Source organism: Mus musculus, chromosome 12 (genome assembly GCF_000001635.26).
Source record: "Mus musculus strain C57BL/6J chromosome 12, GRCm38.p6 C57BL/6J".
NCBI lineage: Eukaryota > Metazoa > Chordata > Mammalia > Rodentia > Muridae > Mus > Mus musculus.
The window spans coordinates 116,278,113-116,301,040 of NC_000078.6; the positions used below are offsets into that span (position 1 = coordinate 116,278,113).

Consider the following 22,928-nt stretch of genomic DNA (forward strand, 5'->3'; position numbering starts at 1 on the left):
AGGTCAGAAAGATACCTGAAAAATAAGGGGGAAAACACAACACTGTAGAAGACTTGTGGAGGTGGCAACATGGAAGAACATAAAGGTGACAACCAGCAACAAAACAGAGACCTCAGCTGCCACACAAGCATAAGAAACTAGTCTTTCCATCACCTAAATTAATGTATAGTGTCATGGTTTGAAAATGCTTGGTCCAGGGAGTGCACTATTTGGAGGTATGGCTTTGGTGGAGTAGGTGTGTCACTGTGGGTGTGGGCTTTAAGACCCTCATTCTAGCTGCCTGGAGGACAGTATTCTGCTAACATCCTTCAGATGGAAGATGTAGAACTCTCAGCTCCTCCTGCACCATGCCTGCCTAGATGCTGCCTTATTCCTGCCGTGATGATACTGGATTGAACCTCTGAACCAATTGAATGTTGTTCTTTATAAGGCTTGCCTTGGTCATAGTGTCTGTTCACAGCTGTAAAACCCTAAGACAACTATGGACTGGAGCCTCAATGGCAAGAGCAGACTTTTATTGCTCTGAGAGTTTGGATCTCAAGACCTAGTGGCCAGGGTGTAAGAGAATGCACAGTTCAGTCTGGGAGGGGTTTTGCAATCAAGAGTAGGGAGGGGTAAGAGCATGGCTTCTCCTGTCCCAGAAACTGTTTTTTTGGACAGTTTTCCAAAACTGTGAGTCAGGAGATAAGTCAGCTTGTCTATTTTTGTAGCCTCTGGGCTCCAGGGTGTGTGAGAGGTGAGCGTCATTAGACTTCCTAGCTTTGATCCTGTTTCAGGGTTCTGGTTTAGAAGGAGGGGTGTTCCTTAGGATTCCTCTTGTATGCTGTCTAATGTGGCTGCTGGGAACCAAACTCTGTTCCTCTGGAAGGTCAGCAAGCACTCTTAATCACTGAGACATCTCTCCATCCTGGGATCCCTTATTTAGACATTATTAGAACTTAGCAGCATTCAGAGCGTTAACTTCTGATGTGGGAAAAATGGGTTGCCATTTGCTCTTTTGCTTTTTTATGGTTTATATGATGTAATTTCATGTGGAAGTACACAAAATAAAGTGAAAGAAAAAAAGGACATACCCTTCTTGTGAGGTGGTTTGAATAAGAATGCCCGCTGTAGGATCAGAGATTTGAATCCTGGGTCACCAGGGAAGGGCACTATTTGAAAGACTGGGAGGTTGGCCTTGCTGGAGGAAGTGTGTCACTGGGGGTGGATATTGAGGTTTCAAAAAACCCATTAGGAGCCCAGGGCTTCTCTCTTCCTGCTGTGGGCAGATCTGGATGTGGATCTCACAGCTGCTTCTACAGTGCCATATTTGCCTGCATGCCACCGAGCTTCCTACCATGATGATAATGTACTCAATCTCTGAAACTGTAGGCCAGCCCCAATTAAATGTTTCCTTTTATAAGTTGCCATGGTCATGGAGTCTCCCCACAGCAATAGCACTCTATGACACTTTGCTTGGTTTATTGCCCTTTGTCGAGCAGACTACTGCTCTCTTTCAAACATGGCATGTCTCTGAAATGCTGTAATACATATTCACACATACTCACGGGAAAATCTTCCACAGGTGACTTTGCATTTATTTATTTATTTGCATTTATTTGTTCATTCAGAACTTACTACATAAACCAAGGCATTTATTTTTTCAAATACATTGGTGAATCAAAAACATCAGGTTGCAGAAAAGTGGGAACTTTGTTTTCTGTAGGTTTCAGATACTGATGACACTGGTAGCTTTGTGTTGGTGCAAGGTAGTGGTGGGTTAATATTTGAATCACAAGGATTGTGGCATAAAATCAGACACAAGAGATGGGCAATGAATGGCTACTAATGGAACAAAGTATGACCCAGGATAACTTGGCTCTGAATCTGCAACATTCCACAATCATAGTCGTGGAATTATCCTCCTGGAAAATTTTCTTAAAAATTATGCCTCTGTGTGTGTGTGTGTGTGTGTGTGTGTGTGTACAGGCGATTGTGAAGACCAGAGGTATTAGATCCCATGGAGCTTTAGATACAGGTGCATGTGAACAGCCAGATGTGGATTTTGGGAATTGACTCAGGAATTGGGTTCTCAGGTGCTGGGCCATCTCTCCAGCTCCTCTTTAGCAAACTTTAAAGCAGATGTCTTTTTTTCTCTTCTCTTCCCTTTCCTTACTTCCCTTTTTTCCTTTTTCTTTTTTGCAAGCTTCACATATGTCCCCTCAGATGTCCCCTAAGAGTTTGGCCTTGACGGGGGTAGGGGGTGGTGGACCCTGGCTGCCTTTTTTTTTTTTTTTTTTTTTTTTAAATCTTCATGACAACTGTGCTTTCCTAAGCTCACTGGGGCCATTTTGTTTGGGAAGTCAGACCTGAAGGAGTACTAGACCCAGAGGCGCCACCACACAGTAAGGCCTCAAGGTAAATTTTACTGCAGCAGGCGCAAAGTTCTCATTCCACAGAGGCAGGCCCAGGAGCCATCCTCTCACCCTAGGAACCTGCAAGTTCAAGTTCTCCGCCAGGGAGCTAGGACAGGCAAGAGGTTGGCTGACGAACGCCGAGCTCTCCGCTAAGCTGGAAAGGACTCAGCCCGCTAGCCTTCCCACTAGTCAGGGCCATTGCTCCCTTCCAACACCCGCGGAAGCCACACCTCCCTCTCCGGCCGTCCCTGCGAGCCAAGTCCGGGTGTGTCCCCCTGGCGCGGCGCCCACCCTCCGAGGGCGCAGACCGAACCGCCCTCACAGGTTAGGGGCGGGGCCTGCCTGGCGTGATGGCTTCGCCTGCAGCCCCTTCTTGGTGTAACGACCGGAGAGTAGCAGCACAGCAACCCCAGCGCAGAGGCGGGTCCGACCGCGCGATGACACCAGGCACAGACCATTCGCCGCCGGGGGATCTTTCCTGAGGGCGCGGACGAGGGAGCGGGATCCGGTTGGCGACTGACACGTCGCCCCGCCCTAGATTCTTTCAGGGTCGGCTGTCTCTGAACAGTGGATCCCAGTGAGGAAGAGTCGGGCGCATGCTGATTGCGTCACCAAACCACGCACTCAGCCCGAGCAAGCCCCTCTCTGGGAGAGGCCTCGGTGGGGGAGGGCCCTGCGCACTGTGATGACGGCAAGTCCCGCCCGTTTGAGGAGTGGAGCGGTGGAGCCCGCGGTCCCCCTCAGTGGGGCGCTGGCGCGCGGGCTAGAGCGACCTGCGGTCCGTGGGAGAGCCGCGCCCGCCTCGGCAGGGAGGAGTGCTCAGCGCGGCTGGAGATGAGTAGCGCGGGGGGCGAGGGGCCGGAGGCCGGTCCTGGCCGGGCTGGGGGCCGCTCCGAGCCCGAGGCCCCGGGCAGCGCTCTGAGTGTGGACTTGCCGGGGCTGCTGGGGCAGCTGGCGCGCAGCTTCGCGCTGCTGCTGCCGGTGTACGCCCTGGGCTACCTGGGGCTGAGCTTCAGTTGGGTGCTGCTGGCGCTCGGGCTGCTCGCCTGGTGCCGCCGGAGCCGCGGCCTCAAGGCCAGCCGCCTGTGCCGCGCGCTGGCGCTGTTGGAGGACGAGGAGCAAGCTGTGCGCCTGGGAGTGCGCGCCTGCGACCTGCCCGCCTGGGTGAGTGTTGCCCCCCCAGACCTGAGCGGAGTCAGGTCCGCACCACCCTTCTCCCCTTCTCAGTGACGGGTGGGGAACTCAAGCCCCAGCCCGAGTGAAGTGTCAGCCACCGCTTGTTCCGAATCTCCGTCCGATCCGGGATCCGCACAACCAGGATCCCGGACCGAGTCAGGTGTGCGACCTTACTGCTGTCTGCCTCTCCTGCTGTAAACTGCTGTCTGCTGTCAGCACTCTGCCCACCTGCTTTCCTCGGGAGTTCTGGCCACTGTGGCCCACCCCGGCTCTGAGCGACGGTCTGCGTCCGAGTCTCACTTGTGTCAGCGCACCGCCTCCCCCACCTAAGTCAGGTGTCCTTATTGCTGTCCCCACCCTCATCCTGGGCGAGGTGTCCTGGTCATTATCTGCTCCGAGAGTGTCCGCTCTCAGTCCTCTTCCTGGCTTTCAGTCCTCCTCGCCCATCGCTAGCAAAGTGCGCAGGTAGTGAATACTTCCTAACTTGGCAGAACTGGTCATTGTTAGTTGCTGGGCCTCTTCCTCCTCTCATGCTGGCAGTGACTACCGCCCAGAAGCACACTTGGTGGGCGATGAGATCTCAGTTGTCCAGAGCGATTCTGTAAACCTTTTGCAAGCATGGCGCTGCAGGCCTGGAACCGTCCAGATTCTCCTTTCTGATTTAAAAAGTAGTGACAGCCAATATGGGGAGAAGTTAATTAAAAAAATCAGGAAGACTCATTCATTTCTTAGTTGTGTCTAACACGATTGAAGTGTTCCTGAAAAGCTTATGTTAGAAGAATTGAAATGTTTGTTTCATTGTTTAAAATACCAGAGGGAAGACTAGGCACTTTGATATGATCATTTAATATCCAGGATCTAACATATATAGAGGGAGATTTTGAAAGTGTTAACAGTAATGATAAGTTATGGTATTGATTATTTTTTCCTAAAATTGCTTTTTACTTATTGAGTATTTGAACCTATTGGAGAAGGCATTATCATCTTTTTCTCTTCACTGTCTTTCTTAGCAAAGAGTTAGTGTCATAGTTTCAGATAGAAGGAAATAGTGCATATTTTAAGATAAATGTTGCACAATGTTAGGCTTGATGTAAATGTCTGTGGAAGTAGGTAGTGGTAAGTTTTGAAAGGTAGAAAGAAGGAATTTAAATGGAGAAAGAACTTGGAGAATGTTCCTCCTTTCCAGCTAGGAAACACCTGTGAAATATGGCATGGACTATGTGGAACAAGTATCAAAAAACAAGAATTAAAGAGGAAGAGTTCCCTAAACCAAGAGGAACATAATAGGTAGCGCTTCGTGATGACAGTTAACAACTGAAGTTAGAACTGTAATGGTGAAGCACTTTTGAAACTTAAAAGACCTGCAGATACATAGTGAATGTATAGGACAGGAGTGTTTTGGAAAATGAAAGTAACTGATATGAGATACCATTTAGCTAGCAGTAAAGGAATATAAAAAAACAGGAAGTTAGAGTAGCTAAGGTGAGAACAAACAAGAAACAGTGGTATACTGTAGAATGCAGTAGTGGTGTCTTGTGTTTCTGCCACACTAAATTAAATGCTGCCAGAAAGCTGGTTAAAAACTAGTAGTTAAATGACCAATAAACAACATAAGTAAGACTGAAGTCTTCAGGAGCAGGGTGGTGCTGACTTCCAAAAATACTTAATTATTGAGCAACTGATATAAACTAGCTTTTAAAACACTGTTTGCAAAGTGCAAATGTTTTCACAAAGGAAATAAAATACAGTTGCTGCCATAATGAGCCAAAATTTTAATGGAATAAAAAGATAATTGGTCAGTTTTCTTGTTTTTATTTTTGTTTCTAATTGTTTTTTGTTTTTTAGTATTAGGGTCAGACCTAAGGCTTCCATAGCAATAGTAAAGTGGTCTACCACTGAACTACATTAACAACCCCGTGCAGAGTTTTGTTTGTTTGGGTTGGTTGTTTGGAGACAAGGTTTCCTCAGCTACAGTGGTGGGACTACAGATATGTGCTAACATGCTTATCTAGTTCCTGGGGTTTCTGGATGTTGATTTGATAGGTTGTCTTGAAAGTGATGTACATGCCAAAGACTGTAATGTACATTGATGACTGTGACTCATTGTGGAGTAGAAACATGAGAAGATATGAGCTAGTATGGTACCAACTTTCAATTTCCACCGTTAGATAAATTCACCCACAGTTTTTTCATTTTATTTAGCAAAATGAAAATTTAAGGTGGACATGAGGATAGGGACAATGCTGCACTTTTATTTTCATTTGAAAACTCAGAACTTGGTAGAATAAAGTGTGATTCTTTTCTGTTTTTACTACTGCCAGTGTATACTGATGTTATGGCTGTAGGCATATGGCATAGAAACATCAACCTCTTGTGTACATTGTTGCTTAGCTTGGTGAAAGTTGTTATTTTTTTTACTCATTGTGTGGATTACTAAGAACCAAAACAATCCAGTTTCTTTGGATATGTTCTCTTATTGTGTACACCTTTAGAGGGATAACTTTCTTCCCAGTGTTTTGTTGTTGTTGTTGTTGTTGTTGTTTTTGTGAAAGTTTAGGAGAATGTAGCTTTAGCCAACATATAATATCTATAATTTAAGAACAAAGTAAATAAAAGAATGCATGGTAGTGTCTTGAAAAGAAAGAGTAAACAGTTGGCTTTTTTGATACTTTCAGAATGATGTATGAGACTTGAGTCACTTGGTATAAACAATCATTTTAATCTGAGTACTTCCTAGCACTCTGAGGATGAGATGGAGGTGCTGCTGAGTTTCTTCTCTGCATTCACACCTGGTTATGCCCAGCTAGTACAGGCTGTGCCAATTAGATTGCATTGCCAAATGTAAGTGTTCCAGTAACTTAGAACATAGTTCCTGAGGTTTCTAAAAATAATCAGTAAATTCCCGGGTTGTTGTTTAAACTACACTAAATTTAAATTTCCCATATAAGTACTTATCAGCCTGTATGTTGAGGCTTTAGTTGTATTATTCTCATTTTAATTTTAAAGATGGGACTTAGATCAAATATGAGTATTTTACAGATATGAAGTAAAGCTATAAATCTAGTGTGTAGATTGGTTTGTGTGCCTATAATTTTACAATGCACTGTGTGTGGTCTTTTGTATTTTGTTAACAGTTTATCAAATCATCCTTTTTAATTTCCATGACAAACAGGAACTTAATCATACCTTTTTGATGAAATATAAAAAGTCATCCTATCTTCACATTTATATTCTTTCCAGGTAGGTGTAACTGACAATCTAGTAGGTAGACCGGTGATAGCCTCAGGTAGCATATTGTTAACTTTCAACCCATCATGTCAGCTGGACCTGGGATAAAGGGCCTGAAAGAATGGACAGACTACAGCCGGATGCTGCAGACCATCTTACTTCAGTTTCAGTGTACTTTTATGCATGGATTACTTTCATGTAACAACGAAAGTAATGATCCAAGGAAGGTTGAGTTCAGAAAAACATGATCAGAAAAACAGTAACTAAACCCCAGTAAGCACGTACGGAATATTAACAGAGCAGCCCTTTCTCATAACTTTTTTAGGACAGACCAATTTAAACACAATTCCCTGGCATGTAGTATAGGTAATATAGGTTATAACTGGGAAAGCATGAAAACAAGGTAGAAGGCCATGTCCAGATTCAGGGTACACTGAGACTAGCACTTGGTATGTCCTTTCACCAGATTAGATTCTATAGCTATATTCTGGCATTCAATAAGAAAGAATAAAAATACCTTATAAATTGAATGTAATGTTTGTCACAGGAGATACAAAATCACATTCAAGAACAATCCAGGGAACAAAAGGCATCTGAGGCATTGTCCACCATTCATCTTTTTTGTTTTTTGTTTTTTGTTTTTTGTTTTGTTTTTCGAGACAGAGTTTCTCTGCGTAGCCCTGGCTGTTCTGGAACTTACTCTGTGGACCAGGCTGTCCTCGAACTCAGAAATCTGCCTGCCTCTGCCACCCAAGTGCTGGGATTAAAGGCGTGTGCCACCACTGCCCGGCTTACCATTCATCATTCTTTTGACCAGGTTCCAACACATATAATTTGAAGAAAGGATCAGGGAGGGTTTTTTGGTAAGGGGAGTATGTATAAAAATGAGTGTCAGGACCCACTGGGGATGACATTAGCAGAAATTCCCAATACCAGGGAGATAGAACCCAAAGAGACCACCTCCAGTAGATAGACATGGCTTCCAGTGGAGGGATGGGGCCACCCACCCATCTAAAAGTTTATAACCCAGAATTGTCCCTATCAAAAAGAAATGCAGCTGGGTAGTGGTGGTACATGCTTTTAATCCCAGCACTTGGGAGGCAGAGGGAGTTCGAGGACAGCCTGGTCTACAGAGTGAGTTCCAGGACAGCCAGAGCTACACAGAGAAACCCTGTCTCGAAAAACAAACAAACAAACAAACAAAAAAGGAAATGCAGGGACAAAATGGAGCAGAGGCTGAAGGAAAGGCCATCCAGAGACTGCCCCACCGTGCAATCCATTCCATTCCTGCAGACACAAAACCCCAACTCTATTGCTGATGCCAAGATGTGCTTACAGACAGGAGCCTGGTATGGCTGTCCTCTGTGAGCTCTGCCAGCACTCAACTAAGACAGATGCAGATACAGCCAACCATTGGACTGAGCCCAGGGACCAATGGAAGACTTAGGGAAGGGCTTAAGGAGCTGAATGGGATTGCAAACCCATGGAAGAACAACATTATCAACTTACCGAACCCCTCAGAGCTCCCAGAGGCTAAACCAAACCACCAAACAAAGAGTATACATGGGCTGGTCCATGATTTCAGCTGCATATGTAGCAGAGGATGGCCTCATCTGGCATCAGTGGGAGGGAAGGCACTTGGTCCTGTGGAGGCTTAATGTCCTAGAGAAGTGGGATGCTAGAGGGGTGAGAGGCAGGAGTGGGTGGGTGGGTGGGTGGGTGGGGCACCGTGTTAGAGGCAAAGAGGAGGGGAATGAAGTGGGACGTTTGTGGTGGGGAGACTGGGAAGGAGGATAACATTTGAAATGTAAACAAATAAGATGGTTAATTGAATTTGAAAAAGTGCTCCCAGATTTGATGTGAACAATGACAATGATGGAATGTTCTGTGAGACAGAAGCCTCAGAGTCCAGGAGCACAGCAATGGAGAATAGTTAGAAGTTGTTCTTCTGAACCACCTTCTCCGGAGGGATCTGTTACAAGTTCTTCAGGTGATAGAAAGTGAAACAGTAGGACAGTGGTGGGATGTGCCTTTAATCTCAGCCTTTGGGAGGCAGAGACAGGTGGGTCTTTTGAGTTCCAAGGAAGCCTGGTTTATAGGAAGAGTTCCTGGACAGCCAGAGCTACACAGAGAAACCCTGTTTTGAAAAGAACAAAAGTAAATAAATATATAGTCAAAGTCTTAAAGAAAAAAAGAAAGTAGAACAACACACCAAGCAAGGGCAACCAGTAGTGCTCCCATTGACCCTAATTACATGGTAAAGATTGAGGAATACAGGTGCCCCCACTGGACCCTCCCAGGCCGTTAGGTATGAGGAGCAGAAGTGCCCCAGTGGATCTGCCCAGACTCTTAGTAATAGAAACAGGAATGCTCTCACTGAACTTTACATAGGCTCTAAAGAAAGAAGAGGAAAGGTATTCCTTTCTTGGATTTCCCACACATTTCTGACAATCTGCAGGTACCTAATTAAAAATATCCCAGATTCTGTAGACATGTTGAGCTTGGGCAAGGCAGGAGAAACAGTAATGTGCTCAGATGTAAGTTTGTGAAATGAGAAAAAGAAACATAGCATATTTCCGACTCCTTCTTGTGTCACTTTAGTATCTAGAAAACATCCAGGGAAAATAGTACTTGTGTTGCTGTGCCTCGTACATTTTGTGTAGGTGGAAATTGTGTATTTACAGAAGGTTGTTAGCCACTATGTAGGTGCTGGGAATCAAGCCCAGGTTGTGTGGAAGAACAGTCAGTGCTCTTAACTGCTGAGCCATCTTACCAGTCCGAGCAGATAGTTCTTAAGAAAGTGCTAATGTCTCTGTAGTTGTCTTTGCACAAGATCATTCCCCACCATTTTATTTATAGATATTTCCTCCTGGTTTTTCTGTCATTTGGTTTTTATCTACATAGTTCATTTTTAAAGAAACTGGAAAAGGATTTATTTTTATATGTTAGTGGGTTTTTTTTTTGTGCCTGTTTTTGTTTTTGTTTTGTTTTGTTTTGTTTTGAGACAGGGTTTCTCTGTATAGCCCTGGCTGTCCTGGAACTCACTTTGTAGACCAGGCTGGCCTTGAACTCAGAAATCTGCCTACCTCTGCCTCCCAAGTGCTGGGATTAAAGGCGTGTGCCACCACCGCCCGGCTGCCTGTGTATTTTTAAGTATATTCATGTGTGCAGTGCCCATGGAATGCCAAAAGAGGGTGTTGGATACACAAGAACTGTAGTTATAGATGTTTGTGAACTGCTGTTTGGGTGCTGGAACCAAACCCAGGTCCTGTGCTAGAGCATCCAGTGCTCTCAACCACTGAGATTTGTCAACACTAGTGTTTGTCCAGCACTAAGTCCCATAATTTTTTAAAAATTGGGACATTTATTTTTGTTAATTTTCTTCTAGAATAGATTGTATTTGAAGGAACTAGTACAGTTCATGGATAGGGTTTTAAAACTGTTGCTTATTGGTTCATTTATAACTATCTTAGTTAGGGTTTCTGTTGCTGTAATAAAACACCATAACCAAAAGCAACTTGGGGAAGAAGGGTTTATTTCACTCACCGTGTTCTGTATAACAGTTCATCATCAAAAGCAGTGAGGGCGGGCACTCAAGCAGGGCAGGAACTGGAGGCAGGAGCTGGTGCAGAGGCCTTGGTGGGGAGCTGCTTACTAACCTGTTTATCCTGACATGCTCAGCCTGCTTTCTTACAGAACCCAGGACCAACATCTCAGGGATAGCCTTACCCACAGTGAGCTGGGCTCTCTCCTGTCAATCACTAAGAAAATGCCTATAGCTGAATCTTATGGAATCATTTTCTCAACTGAGAATTCTTTTCAGTTAACTCTGACTCGTGTCAAGTTGACATAAAACTAGCCAGCATACTTACCCAGCTGTCTTAATTACTTTTTGACTGCTGGAACAAAACACCACGACCAAGGCAGGTTGCAGAAAAAAGAGTTTATTGGGGGCTTATAGTTTGAGAGGGTGAGTACATGACCATCATAGTGGAGAACATGGCAGTGGAGAGGTAGGCATGGTACTGGGGCTGTGGCTGGGAGCTTGTAGCCTGATCCACACATTGGAAGCAGAAAGGGGGAGAGAGAGGGGGAGGGGGGAAAGAGAGAGAGAGAGTGAGAGAGAGAGAGAGAGAGAGAGAGAGAGAGAGAGAGCGAATGAGCGCATTCTAACTCTGAATGGCATAGATTTTTTTTAAACCTCAAAACCCACCCCTAGTGACACACTTCCTCCCCATTGCCACACCTTCTAATTCTTCCCAAACAGTTTTACCACCTGGGGAGCAAGCATTCAAATATCTTAGCCATTATTGTTCAAACCATCACACCAACCTTATGAGAAATGTTATGTGCTCCAAGTGTGTTAAGTTCTAGTGATATAAAAATGAGTATTTCCTGTAAACTCAGGAAATACTCCCTGACAACAATGTAGATCTTTGAAAAGCCATACTATGCATTGGTAGTTTTGTTCTCCCAGCCCCAGTTTGTTTGTTTGTTTGTTTTCTTTTTTAAAAAAACAGACTATTTAGCCCAGGATGGCTTCAGACTCATGGTCCTCCTCAGACTCTTAACAGTGCTGTAGTTACAACCATCATGCCCGTTTTCTTTTCTTTTCTTTTAAATTGATGAAAACTGAATATATCTACGATGTACATGCTTCTTTCTGATACATATACATTATTAAATATATGTACATTGATCAAATACATATACATTGATCAGTTGCCAAATTGAACTACTTAATACATGTATTACTTCTCATCTTTACCAAGTGTCTTAGTTAGGGTTTCTATTCCTGCACAAACATCATGACCAAGAAGCAAGTTGGGGAGGAAAGGATTTATTCAGCTTAATACTTTCCACATTGCTGTTTATCACCAAAGGAAGTCAGGACTGGAACTCAAGGTCAGGAAGCAGGAGCTGATGCAGAGACCATGGAGGGATGTTACTGGCTTGCTTTCCCTGGCTTGCTTGGTTTGCTTTTCTTATAGAACCCAAGACTACCAGTCCAGGGATGGTACCACCTACAAGGAGCCCTCCGCCCTTGATCGCTAATTGAGAAAATGCCTTACAGCCGGATCTCATGGAGGCATTTTCTCAAGGGAGGCTCCTTTCTCTGTGATAACTCCAGCTTGTGTCAAGTTGACACAAAACCAGTCAGTACACCAAGTCACTTCTTTATAGTGAGAAAAATTTCTTAGTACTTTTCAAGAATTCATAAAACTGATATTAATGTAGTTATGATATACAGTAGATATCCTGATTAGTAGATTCCTCCTAAGTGAAGTTTTATATTCTTTGATTAATATTTCCCCTCTACTGTTTTCAGGTTTTCTTGTCTTGTGAAAGTTAAAAATATTTAAGGATCCATTCTTTTATTTTGTTTCCTCATTTGAGAGTGGGTCTCATGTATGCCAGGCTAGCATTAAATCACTGTGTAGCTGAGGATGATCCTCCTGCCCCCTCCTCCTAAGTGCCAGGATTACAGGTGGGTACCACCATGTCTGGTTTGTGTGGCTGAGGTTCAGGCCCAGGACCTTGTATAGCCTAGGCAAGCATTCTGCCAACTGAGTTATATCTCTAGCCCTAAAACAGTTAGTTAGTTAGTTAGTTAGTTAGTTTGTTTGTTTGTTTGTTTTTCAAGAGAGGGTTTCTCTGTGTAGCCCTGGCTGTCCTGGAACTCACTTTGTAGACCAGGCTGGCCTCAAACTCAGAAATTTGCCTGCCTCTGCCTCCCAAGTGCTGGGATTAAAGGCGTGCGGCGCCACCATGCCCGGCAAACAGTTAGTTTTTTATTCAGGAAAAATATATTAAATATGTAGCTCAGGGGCTGGAGAGATGGTTCAGAGATTAAGAGCACTTGTTGTTCTCCCAAAGAATCCGGGTTTGACCACAGGCACCCACATGGTAGCTCGTTAACTCGAACTCCAGTTCCAGAGAATACTATGCCCCCTTCTGACCTCCTTAGGCACCAGGCATGCAAGTAATTCACATACATATATTCAGACAAAACACATAAAAATTGAATAGAGTTTTAAATATTAATAACAAAAATTAGTCCATAATGTTCAAATGTCCTGATGATAGTTGCCAGAAGATTATAAATTAAATGAGGTTACTGTGTACTTTTCTCTATTTAAGAATACTAAAGATCATTTATTTGGGAAAAATCTGGTGTAAAACTTTAATTTTTCTGGGCTCTGAACTACTGATTTTTTTAAAAGTAGGTAGCCCTTTTATTAAGTCCTAGTTGATAAAGTGTATAATTTTCTTTCTTTCATTCATTCTTTAGTTCATTTGTTTATTTGTTCGTTCTTTCTAAATGCTTTTAGGACATTTTGTACATTCACTAAGGCAATAGCAATAATCTTTAAGTCAATCTAATTTTAAAAAGTGTTTTCATTTCCTTTTGAGGTGGCCTTACTTTGTAGCTCAGGCTGCCTGGAACTCACTGTGTGACCCAATTTGTTTCTGAACTCAAAGCATACTGTTCACCTAAGTCTACCAAGTGTTTGGATTACAGGTGTTGCCCACCAAGCTTGCTCAGTGACAGCAAAGATTTTCTCGATAAGAATTAAAAATATGAGGCAGAGGCAGGTGGGTTTCTTAGGTGTATTGGTGGTTATTCACCTGTGCAGGTAGTTCTGTGTGATTTTTGTGCTGTGTGATTGTTAATTGCTTTTTCTTGTGGGTGCTTATGGGTGGTTTATGGGCACTCTTTTCTGGGATGCCTCTGTGCATCTAGTTCAAGATGTGAAAGTGACAATGCAAAGTGGAACGTCTCTCTCTCTCTCTTTTTTTTTTTTTTGGTTTTTCGAGACAGGGTTTCTCTATATAGCTCTGGCTGTCCTGGAACTCGCTTTGTAGACCAGGCTGCCCTGGAACTCAGAAATCCGCCTGCCTCTGCCTCCCAAGTGCTGGGATTAAAGGCGTGCGCCACCACACCCGGCTCTTTGGTAGGAAATATATATCTACAGATTAGCTATACAGTTTTTAGTAATGCCGGGCATTGAACCCAGGGCCTTGCATATTACTAAATAAGTGCTCTACTATTGAGGTACATGCCAAGTTCTTTTTAAATTTTAGTATTTTTCTTGAGCTAAGTTGCTCACCTTAAATTCACTGTGTAGCTCAGGCTGACATTGAATCACTCTGTTTGGCTAGCATTTCTTAGTATTGATATGTTTGGATGTGAGATATATATATATATATATATATATATATACACACACACATATATGTATATGTATATGTATGTATATATATATATATATACATATAGAGCTACAAAAAAACCCCAATGTTTTCATAGCTTATTTCAAAACTACACATGTCTCTTAGGAGAGCGTTGTGTAGTTTCCATTGTCTTGCCTTTTCTCTGCTGTTTCCCTCCCTGGCTTTCTTTCCTCCACTTTTGACAGGCTTCACCTTGTTGTCTCTCCCAGTCCCTGCTCCTGGCTGAGAGGATCCTTTTATTTCAGACTCTGGAATACCTAGGATTATAGGTGTGGTCCACCACGCCTGACTTTTTTTTTTTTTTTCAAGGTAGGGTTTCTCTGTACAATCCTGGCTGCCCTGGAACTCACTCTGTAGACTAGGCTGGTCTTGAACTCAGAAATCTGTCTGGGTTCAAAGGCGTGCGCCACCACTGCTTGGCATGCCTGACTTCTTAAAAGGCTTCAAAGTGCAAGGACAGAGGCTCCTTGTAGATTCCTAAAATTTCTCCTGAATTTATCCAAAACATATGCAGACAGATAATGAAGAAAAATCTGGGACATGGAGGGAAGGGTGTTTGTGGGCTTCCAGTTTGAAAAATTGATTGATTGTTGTGTCTATGCATTAATTCCAAACCTAAGTTGTCACTTATGGAGACAAAAAAGCCTTTTATAAGTTAAAAATTTGTTGATACCTGCTAATGAAGAACTATCAGAAATTCCACCTTGGAGATTCATTTCACAAAGGACTAGACCGGAAATTGGCATGAGGACATTCATCCAATGTATTGAAAATTGATTACAATTCCAACAGAGACTTAGGGCATTCTCATCCTTCCCATTACATAGTGATTACATGAGCTATTATACCCTCAGAGTAAATACAGTCTTAACTTGGTGTATACCAAATACATTGATGGGGACCTCTAGTAAACAGTTTATAACCAAGTAAAGTAGTTCTTTTCCAGGTTTCTGATCGGTCTAATGACATTTTAAACTTTTGGATTGATGGAAGCTAGTACTCTAAGTTAGTACATTCCAAAGATTCAGCTTTATAATCAGAAGGCTGTTGGGTAGATACAGAGTTAGGTAATAAATACCTTCTCAGGAGACTAACGATAGATGTAAGTAATTCAGGCCCTTGATGTTCAGTACTCCACATTCAGGAAGTTACAGTTAGCTAATCAAGCTACACAAGTGTGGTTTTGTTTTTTAGAGAACAACATTTTACTTTATTTATTTTCCTTTCTCTATTGGACGTTATTTTGAGGGCATTATCTTTTTAATCTTCAGAAACATGACTATGACTTTTTGGAATATTGCCTGTCTTATGGAAATATTGCTTATTTGTTTAATAGAGACATGTGAAAAACAAGAGTGTTAGGTATTATGTGGTCAGAAAAGATAAAGCTAGATTCTGAGTGATTTCTTCTGTTTTTTTTTTTTTTTTCAAGTTACAAAAGAATACTTGAGTTGCTTAAAAGCTATATGAACGATTTTTAAACACATTAGAATAACAATAATTTTATAATAAAAGTCTAGGTGGAAAGCAATGTTCTGTTTTGAATGGTAAGACAGACACCATAGAGAGGCTCGAGAGATGGCCAAGAGGTGAAAAGTTCTGGCTGCTCTTTTGGAGGACCTGGGTTTGATTCCTAGGCTCACAACTGTTTATAACTCCAATTTCAAGGGATTTGAGCTCTTTTCTGGCCTCCACAGGCATCAGACGTGTAATTGGTACACAGACTTGCATGCAGGGAAAATACTCAGACACACAAGAAATAAAGTTGCCTTTTAAAAAAATGACATGGTAGGTTTATCCCCAGCTCTTTTTATAAAAAAAAAATGACTTTTACAAAAGACATTCCATCCACAATGAGTCATAACTCCAGAATGTTCTTCCTGTGTGGGCGATATTAAATTTGTTGACAAGAATGTTCTCATCTCAAATAGTGGTTTTATGTAGAACCATAAAATGATAGTTGCTTTAGGATTTCTGAGACTTGCTGGATTGTCTTGTCCTTCTGTAAGTTTGTGTTGCTAATTGTGAGAAGCAGCCAGCAGAAACCAAGAGCTCAGACTCTGGATCTGGTCCTTGTGAGTCACACCTCAGTGAGATCCACCTTTCTTAATTTTGTGCTTTTGGATAAACTGGTGTTTTCAACAGAAAGAATTGAAATGAGCCTCACTATACCCTGTGAGGTTGGAGTTAAGGCAAGGTTCAGTGAAATGCTAGGCACAGGCAAGCAAATGTGTTCTTGAAGTAGACCTAGATGCCCTGAAGTTTTTTTTTTTTTTTTAAACCATAGTTTGACTATTTTATGTTGTTGCTAAGAATTTATCTACCAGCCAGGCATGGTGGTGCATGTGCACACCTTTAATCCCAGCACTTGGGAGGCAGAGGCAGGTGGATTTCTGAGTTCGAGGCCTGCCTGGTCTACAGAGTGAGTTCCAGGACAGCCAGGGCTACAGAGAAACCCTGTCTCGGGGAAAAAAAGAAAATAATTTATCTACCAAATTTTTGTTTGTACACTATTGGGGGTTGAATCTAGGATCCTTGTACATGGTAGCAAATACTCTATCACTAGGTCATTTCCATTTTCCATTGTAGCCCTAGTACCTAAGAACTGAATGTTTTAATATAGAATACATCCAACCAGGTATAATAAAAAGGTCCACATAATTGGCAGAAAGGCAGCTCTGAGAACTGAGAGATCTCAACAGCAAAGCATGGCCCTGAAATACATGGTAGAAGAGTTTAGCTTTAGATGCCAGACCCTAGGTAAACATCAAATATGGACTAGAGTGGTGTTTTTTGTTTTTGTTTTTGTTTTTGTTTTTGTTTTTGTTTTTGTTTTTTTTTAAAGACAGGCTTGGCAGTAACAGCCAGATGGTCTGAAGATGAAGAAGAGGCAAAGTTTCATGGAAATGGTGCTGGCAGGGGAAAATAGAAAGGGGGTGGATGACAGCTCCAGGTGTAGAAATGGTGGCTCTGCCAAGAAAGATGATTTGAAAGTAGGTCACTGGAGGTCAGGATGGGAGGTTATAGGATCACTTTTAAAATGCCTGCCATGAATCTACTCTGGGTAGTTCATATAAAAATAGGATTATACAGAATGTGATTTTTTTGTGTCTAGTTTAATTTATGTGGTATATTAAAATATTATATGTGTGTCTCTGTGTGTATGTGTCTTGTGTATGTGAAGACACACATGTGCCATGGCATATGCTTAGAAATTAAAGAACATCATGCAGGAGTTGGTTCTACCATGTGGATTCTGGGAATTGAATTTGGTAGCAAGTGCTACCCAACTTAGCTATCTTACCAGCCCTTAGCCATTTGGTTGTTTGTTTTTGAGACAGCATTTCTTTAGTCATGGAACACAGTGTATAGATCAGGCTAGTTTCAGACTCAGAGATCTTCCTGTCTCTGCTTCCCAAGTATTAGTTATAAAGGCATGGTACTACCACTCGCAGCTTATGCTTTTTTTTTTTTTTAATTACATTTTTAAGGCTGGAGAGATGAACCACTAGATAAGAGCACTTACAGCTCTTGCAGAAGACAAGAATTTGAGTCTTAACACCCATATGGTAGTTCACAGCCATCCCTAACTCCAGTTCCAAGGGATCCAGTGGCCTCTTTGTCTTCTTTGGGCACGAGGTATACATATGGTGCACATACCTATACATACAGGTGAAACATTTCTTACACAGAAAATAAAAATAAATAAATCTAAAAAATTTAAAAATAATATTTTATTGGTTCTTTAAGAACTTGTATATGATTTACTTTGATCTTTTTACTCTCCTCCTTTCTTTTAAATCTACTTAGGCAACTTCATGTCCTCTTTTTTTCTTTAGATTCATCAAATTAATTTGTGTTCCTCAAATACTCTTTGGGGGGAGGGTTGCTACCCTGAACACAGTTAACCTAACAGGAATCACACCCTTAAAGAAAACCGACTTCTCTTGTTCCAACAATTAGAAATTGCTAATAACTCCTAAGCTAGGCATAGGATTTCATGCTTATCTCCCATTGCATGCTGGGAATTTTAGTGTTTTCTGTTTGCTTCCACAACTGTTGTGAATTCATATGTACAGCTGTCCAATTATGTGGAAAACACTTTCATTTTGGTCATCCACCTCTAACAAATCTTTCCACTCCCTCTTCAGAAGTGATCCCTGAGCTTACAGGGAAGGGAGTCAGTCTCTCTGTCTGTCTGTCTGTCTCCCCCTCCCCCATTAATTGACATCTGCAAAAACACTTCAGATGTGGGCTGAGAGATTTATAATTCTATGGATACAGCAACAAGTCATAAGATTCATTTTAATACCATGTCCATTTAGAAGAATAGTAATAGTGCCTATGACTATCTAGCCACAGGTTCTTGGGCCTGCTAATGTATGGGATATGGGTTCCATTTCATGGGTTAGGCCTTTAAATCAGGCATCTCTCTCTCCCTGTCCCTTTCCCTGTTCTTCTCCCTGTCCCTTTCCCTCTCCCTGTCTGGGACAGGGAGATGCTTGATTACCATCTTAGTTACTTTTCTATTGCCATAACAAAGCATTCAAACCACCATAGTCCAGCCCCTGGCTCCTGTAGGCTTATAGCCATATGATAATACAAAGTACATTTAAATCAAATTCACAACTCCCCGTAGTCTTTCAGTCTCAAGACTGTTTAAGAGCCTATCATCTCTTTGGAGGTAAGAGCAATCTCTTAATTATAACACCCTGTAAAATCAAAAAGCAAATTACATACTTCCAACATATAAATTATATACAATGGTACAGAATTTATATTGCTCTTGCAAAACTGGTGACATGGGCATAGTGAGGAAATACTGGACCAAAGCATGACCAAATTCCAACAGAGGTAATTCCAAATCCTGTAACTCCATGTCTGATGTCCAAGGATTAAATAGCTCCATTCTTCTAGCTTTGCTGACTGGAACATACTTCTCTCTTTTGGGCTGGTTCTACTCCTTGTATGTAGCTCTCCCTGTAGCAGAATTTTCCCCCAACTTAAATATTAATACAACAAGAAGCCTGTGATTGGACAGGGAAAAGGGAAGCAGAGCTAAGAGTTTAAGAGATAGACAGGGACAGGAAGATGAAGGAAGAGGAAGATGATCCAGATTCCACGTGGCTTTAAATAGCCACAGGTAGCTATGAATATCATAAAAGGATAGAATAATTGGGATAATTTGTCTAATGTAGTTGGGCAGCTTGTATCATTATTAACTGGCTCTGAAATTATTGTGTGGGCATCTTCTGAATTGAGAATTTATTTATTTATTTATTTTTAAAGATTTATTTATTTATTATATGTAAGTGCACGGTAGCTGTCTTCAGACACTCCAGAAGAGAGCATCAGATTTTGTTACGGATGGCTGTGAGCCACCATGTGGTTGTTGGGATTTGAACTTGGGACCTTTGGAAGAACAGTTGGTGCTCTTAACCACTGAGCCATCTTGCCAGCCCGAGAATTTATTGATATGTAAATCTGATTGATTAATTATAAGCTTCTAGAGTTTTGATTTACTGGGTTAAAGGGATTTGTGTCAACTAGCTGCAGTGGGTAGATGGCTGAGAAGAAACGAGGCTCTGAGGCAGGTTAACTGGAGCTGGGAAGACTGACACCTGGGGCTGGCCTAGAAATGGTGAGACTGCCAGGGCAGGGAGTAGTTGAGTATAGTACTGGATGGTGCCATTTTTTAATATTTCCCACATCTCTCAGGTAGATATCCCTCAGCTCTGGCACCAATATTTTGGAGTCTCCAGTGCAATCTAGACTTCTAACTTTCACAGCTCGATGCAGTGTCCTCTCTGGGCCTCCATCCTCCTGGTACACACCTAGCCTCAGTAGCTTTCTTCAATCATGGAGTAAAACCAGAACCACATGGATGATGCTGTCAAGTTCTGAGGCCTGCTTGGGATGAAACCTGTCCTCTTCCTCGGATTGTATTTGCATAAGCTATGATTTGTTGTTGCTCTTTAGGAACATATAATTCCTTAGGCTTTTTTTTTTCTCCCCCCACAGATTGCAGGATTACCTGGGTGGGTTCTGACCCAAGGGCACACTCCTTTTATTACATTTATCCTTATCTCTGTCAACACAAGTTTTGGCTCCAACATGAAATTTCCTGGTGCTCTTTTAAATTGTACATGTTTATTTTCTCTTGTGCTGTTTGCTCTTTTTTCATTGTAGGTCTGCATAAGAGTGATCATTAGTAACTGTGTGATATAGTCAATACTTGAAATTGTTTCTGTCAAAGAAATTAATCCAAAATGTTTTAATTTAGTCTTAGGCAGATTTTTAGGACAAGAGTAAAATCTAGCTACTGTTCTTGATAAAATACCACTAGAATGGTCTTTAGCCCATGTGCTAATGCTGTTCCTCTGAAATTTCTTGAGCTGAGGCCTCCATGGTCTACATAGCTTTCAACAATTACAATTTCTATGCTCCTATTAGGATAGTCCATCAAACCTCACTTAGAATATTCAACCAATCTCCTAGTTCAAAGTTCTAAAGTCTTTATACTTCTAAAAAAGAAAGGAAGGAAGGAAGGAAGGAAGGAAGGAAGGAAGGAAGGAAGGAAGGAAGGAAGGAAGGAAGGAAGAAAGAAAGAAAGAAAGAAAGAAAGAAAGAAAGAAAGAAAGAAAGAAAGAAAGAAAGAAAGAAAGAAAGAAAGAAAGAAAGAAAGAAAGAACGAACGAACGAACACGGTATGGTCAGGTCTGTCAGAGGAATACTCTACTCTCACTGCGGAATTCTATTTGTTACTTTGCTATTGTCCTGACAAAATACTTTGACTATGGCAACTTATAAAGGTAATTATTTAATATGAGGCTCATGATTTCTGGGGTAGTGAAGGCCATACCATTTTGGCAAAGAGCATGACAGCAGGCAGGCAGGCAGGCCTGGCACTGGAGAGGTAGCTGAGAGCTTATGTCTTGAGATACAGTCAGCAGGCAGAGGAAGAAAATTAAATACAAATAGCATGAGTTTTTTGAAATCTCAAAGCCCACATCCAGTGACACACCTCCTCCTATAAGGCCATACCCCAGTCCTTCCCAAATAGTTCTACCAACTAGGAGCCAAGTATTCAAGTATATGAATCAATGAAGACCATTCTCATTCAAACCACAACAGTTTCTCCCACAGCATTCTTGCCACTATTGAACCTGTGGACCTGCCTGACCAAGCTAGTTGTTATAGCTCACAGGGCTCAAAGCTGGGTAAGACTGATGATTCCTTTTCTTCTCCAGTAGCATGCATAAGACCTTCCACCACGATGAGAGCTAACTAGAAAGGATAAAGCTTCAGGATGAATACCAACTTGTTTTCTCCATGTTTTGTGATTGCGTTATGTGGTATCATTTTCATAACAGTTGAGAAACACACTATCTAGTAAATGTACTACATTTTCACTATCCATTCATTGTCTGTTTCTTGGCTATTGTTAAGGAGCAGCCATGAAGCTGGATGAACAAGTATCATTGTAGTAAGATAGAGTCCTTTGAATGTTTGCTCAAGAATAGTTATGTTGGCTTGAGTGAGAAATGTCTCCCATCACTGTAGGCATTGAACATATGGTCCCTAGTTGGTGGTGGGAATCTAATGGGAAAATCCAGGAAATGTAGCCTTGCTGGATGAACTAAAACTATATAGCTTCACTGTCTTAGTTATGGTTTTATTGCTGTGAAAGAGATACCATGATCTCAGCAACTCTTATAAAGGAAAATGTTTAATTGGGGCTGTCAAATAGTTCAGAAGTTTAGTCCATTATCGTCATGGCAGTGTGCAAGCAGATGTGCTGGAGAAGGAGCTGAGAGTTCTATGGCTTGATCCAAAGCCAGCAGGCACAAAACTGGGTTGAGTTACCAAGATCTCAAAGCCCACCCCTTAGTGCTATACCTCTTCCAATAAAGCCACACCTACTACTCCAACAAGTTAACCTCCTCTTAATAGTGCCACACTCCCTATGAGTCATGTATTCAAACACATGATTCTGTGGGGGCCATTCCTGTTCAAACCACCACACTCACCTAATGTCCCTCTCTTCTTTGTGGTTGTATTGAAGATACAAGCTCTCAGGTTCCCGCTCCTTCCTTGTTTCCTGCCACTTGCTACTATGCCTCTTTTCAGTGATGAACTCTTACCCCTTTGGAACCATAATCTTAAGCAAACTTCTTCCTTTTATAAACTGCTTCTGGTCGTGGTGTTTTATCACAGCAACAAAAAAGTAAACTACTACAGTAGTTTAGTAGAATCATGTGATAGATCTCTTTCTAGCTTTTTGAGTAACTCTCAGGCTGATTTACATGTTTGAACTAGTTTGCACTAATGCTAGCAAGGAATAAGTGTTTTCTTTTCTAACTTTTTAAAAAACTTATTTAATCTTAGCCATTCTGATCAGGGTAAGATGAAATCTTAAAGTAGTTTTAATTTGCATTTCCCTGATGGCTGATGTCCTAGCTAGTTTTATGTCAACTTGACACAAGCTAGAGTCCATTGGACAAGAGGGAACCTCAATTGAAAAATTGCCTTTATGAGATAGGGCTGTAGGGGGGCCTGTAGGACATTTTCTTAATTAGTGATTAACTGGGGAGAGTCCCGTCCATTGTAAGTGTTGCCACCCTTGAGCTGGTGGTCCTGAGTGCTATAAGAAAGCAGGCTGAGCAAGCCAGTAAGCAGCACTCCTCCATGGCCTCTGTATCAGCTCCTGCCTCCAGTTCCTGTCCTGTTTGAGTTCCTGCGTTATCCTCCTTGAGTGATTACAGCAATGTGGAGTTATAAAGCTAAATAAGCCCTTTCCTCCCCAAGTTGCTTTTGGTCATGGTGTTCCTTCACAATAGAAACCCTGACCAAGATAGAAGTTGCATGTTTGAAAAAATGTTTCTCATCTAT

At 42.0% G+C, this 22,928-nt stretch overlaps 1 protein-coding gene across 13 annotated transcripts in view; it reads left to right on the plus strand.

Annotated features, from left to right (window-relative positions):
* Positions 1–1,170: 1,170 nt before the first annotated feature.
* The window catches only part of Esyt2 (extended synaptotagmin-like protein 2), a 111,653-nt gene continuing 89,895 nt past the window's right edge, over positions 1,171–22,928 (plus strand). For 12 of the 13 annotated variants that reach the window (XR_003950062.1, XR_003950063.1, XR_001780466.2 and 9 more), the window contains exon 1: positions 1,171–3,560. Coding sequence is in view for 8 of the 13 variants with exons in the window: in XM_030246808.1 (XP_030102668.1) it covers positions 3,231–3,560 (330 nt within the window). In the remaining 5 variants the exon portion in view is untranslated. The remainder of the gene's footprint in view (positions 3,561–22,928) is intronic. The other variant, NM_028731.5, reaches the window with a different exon arrangement.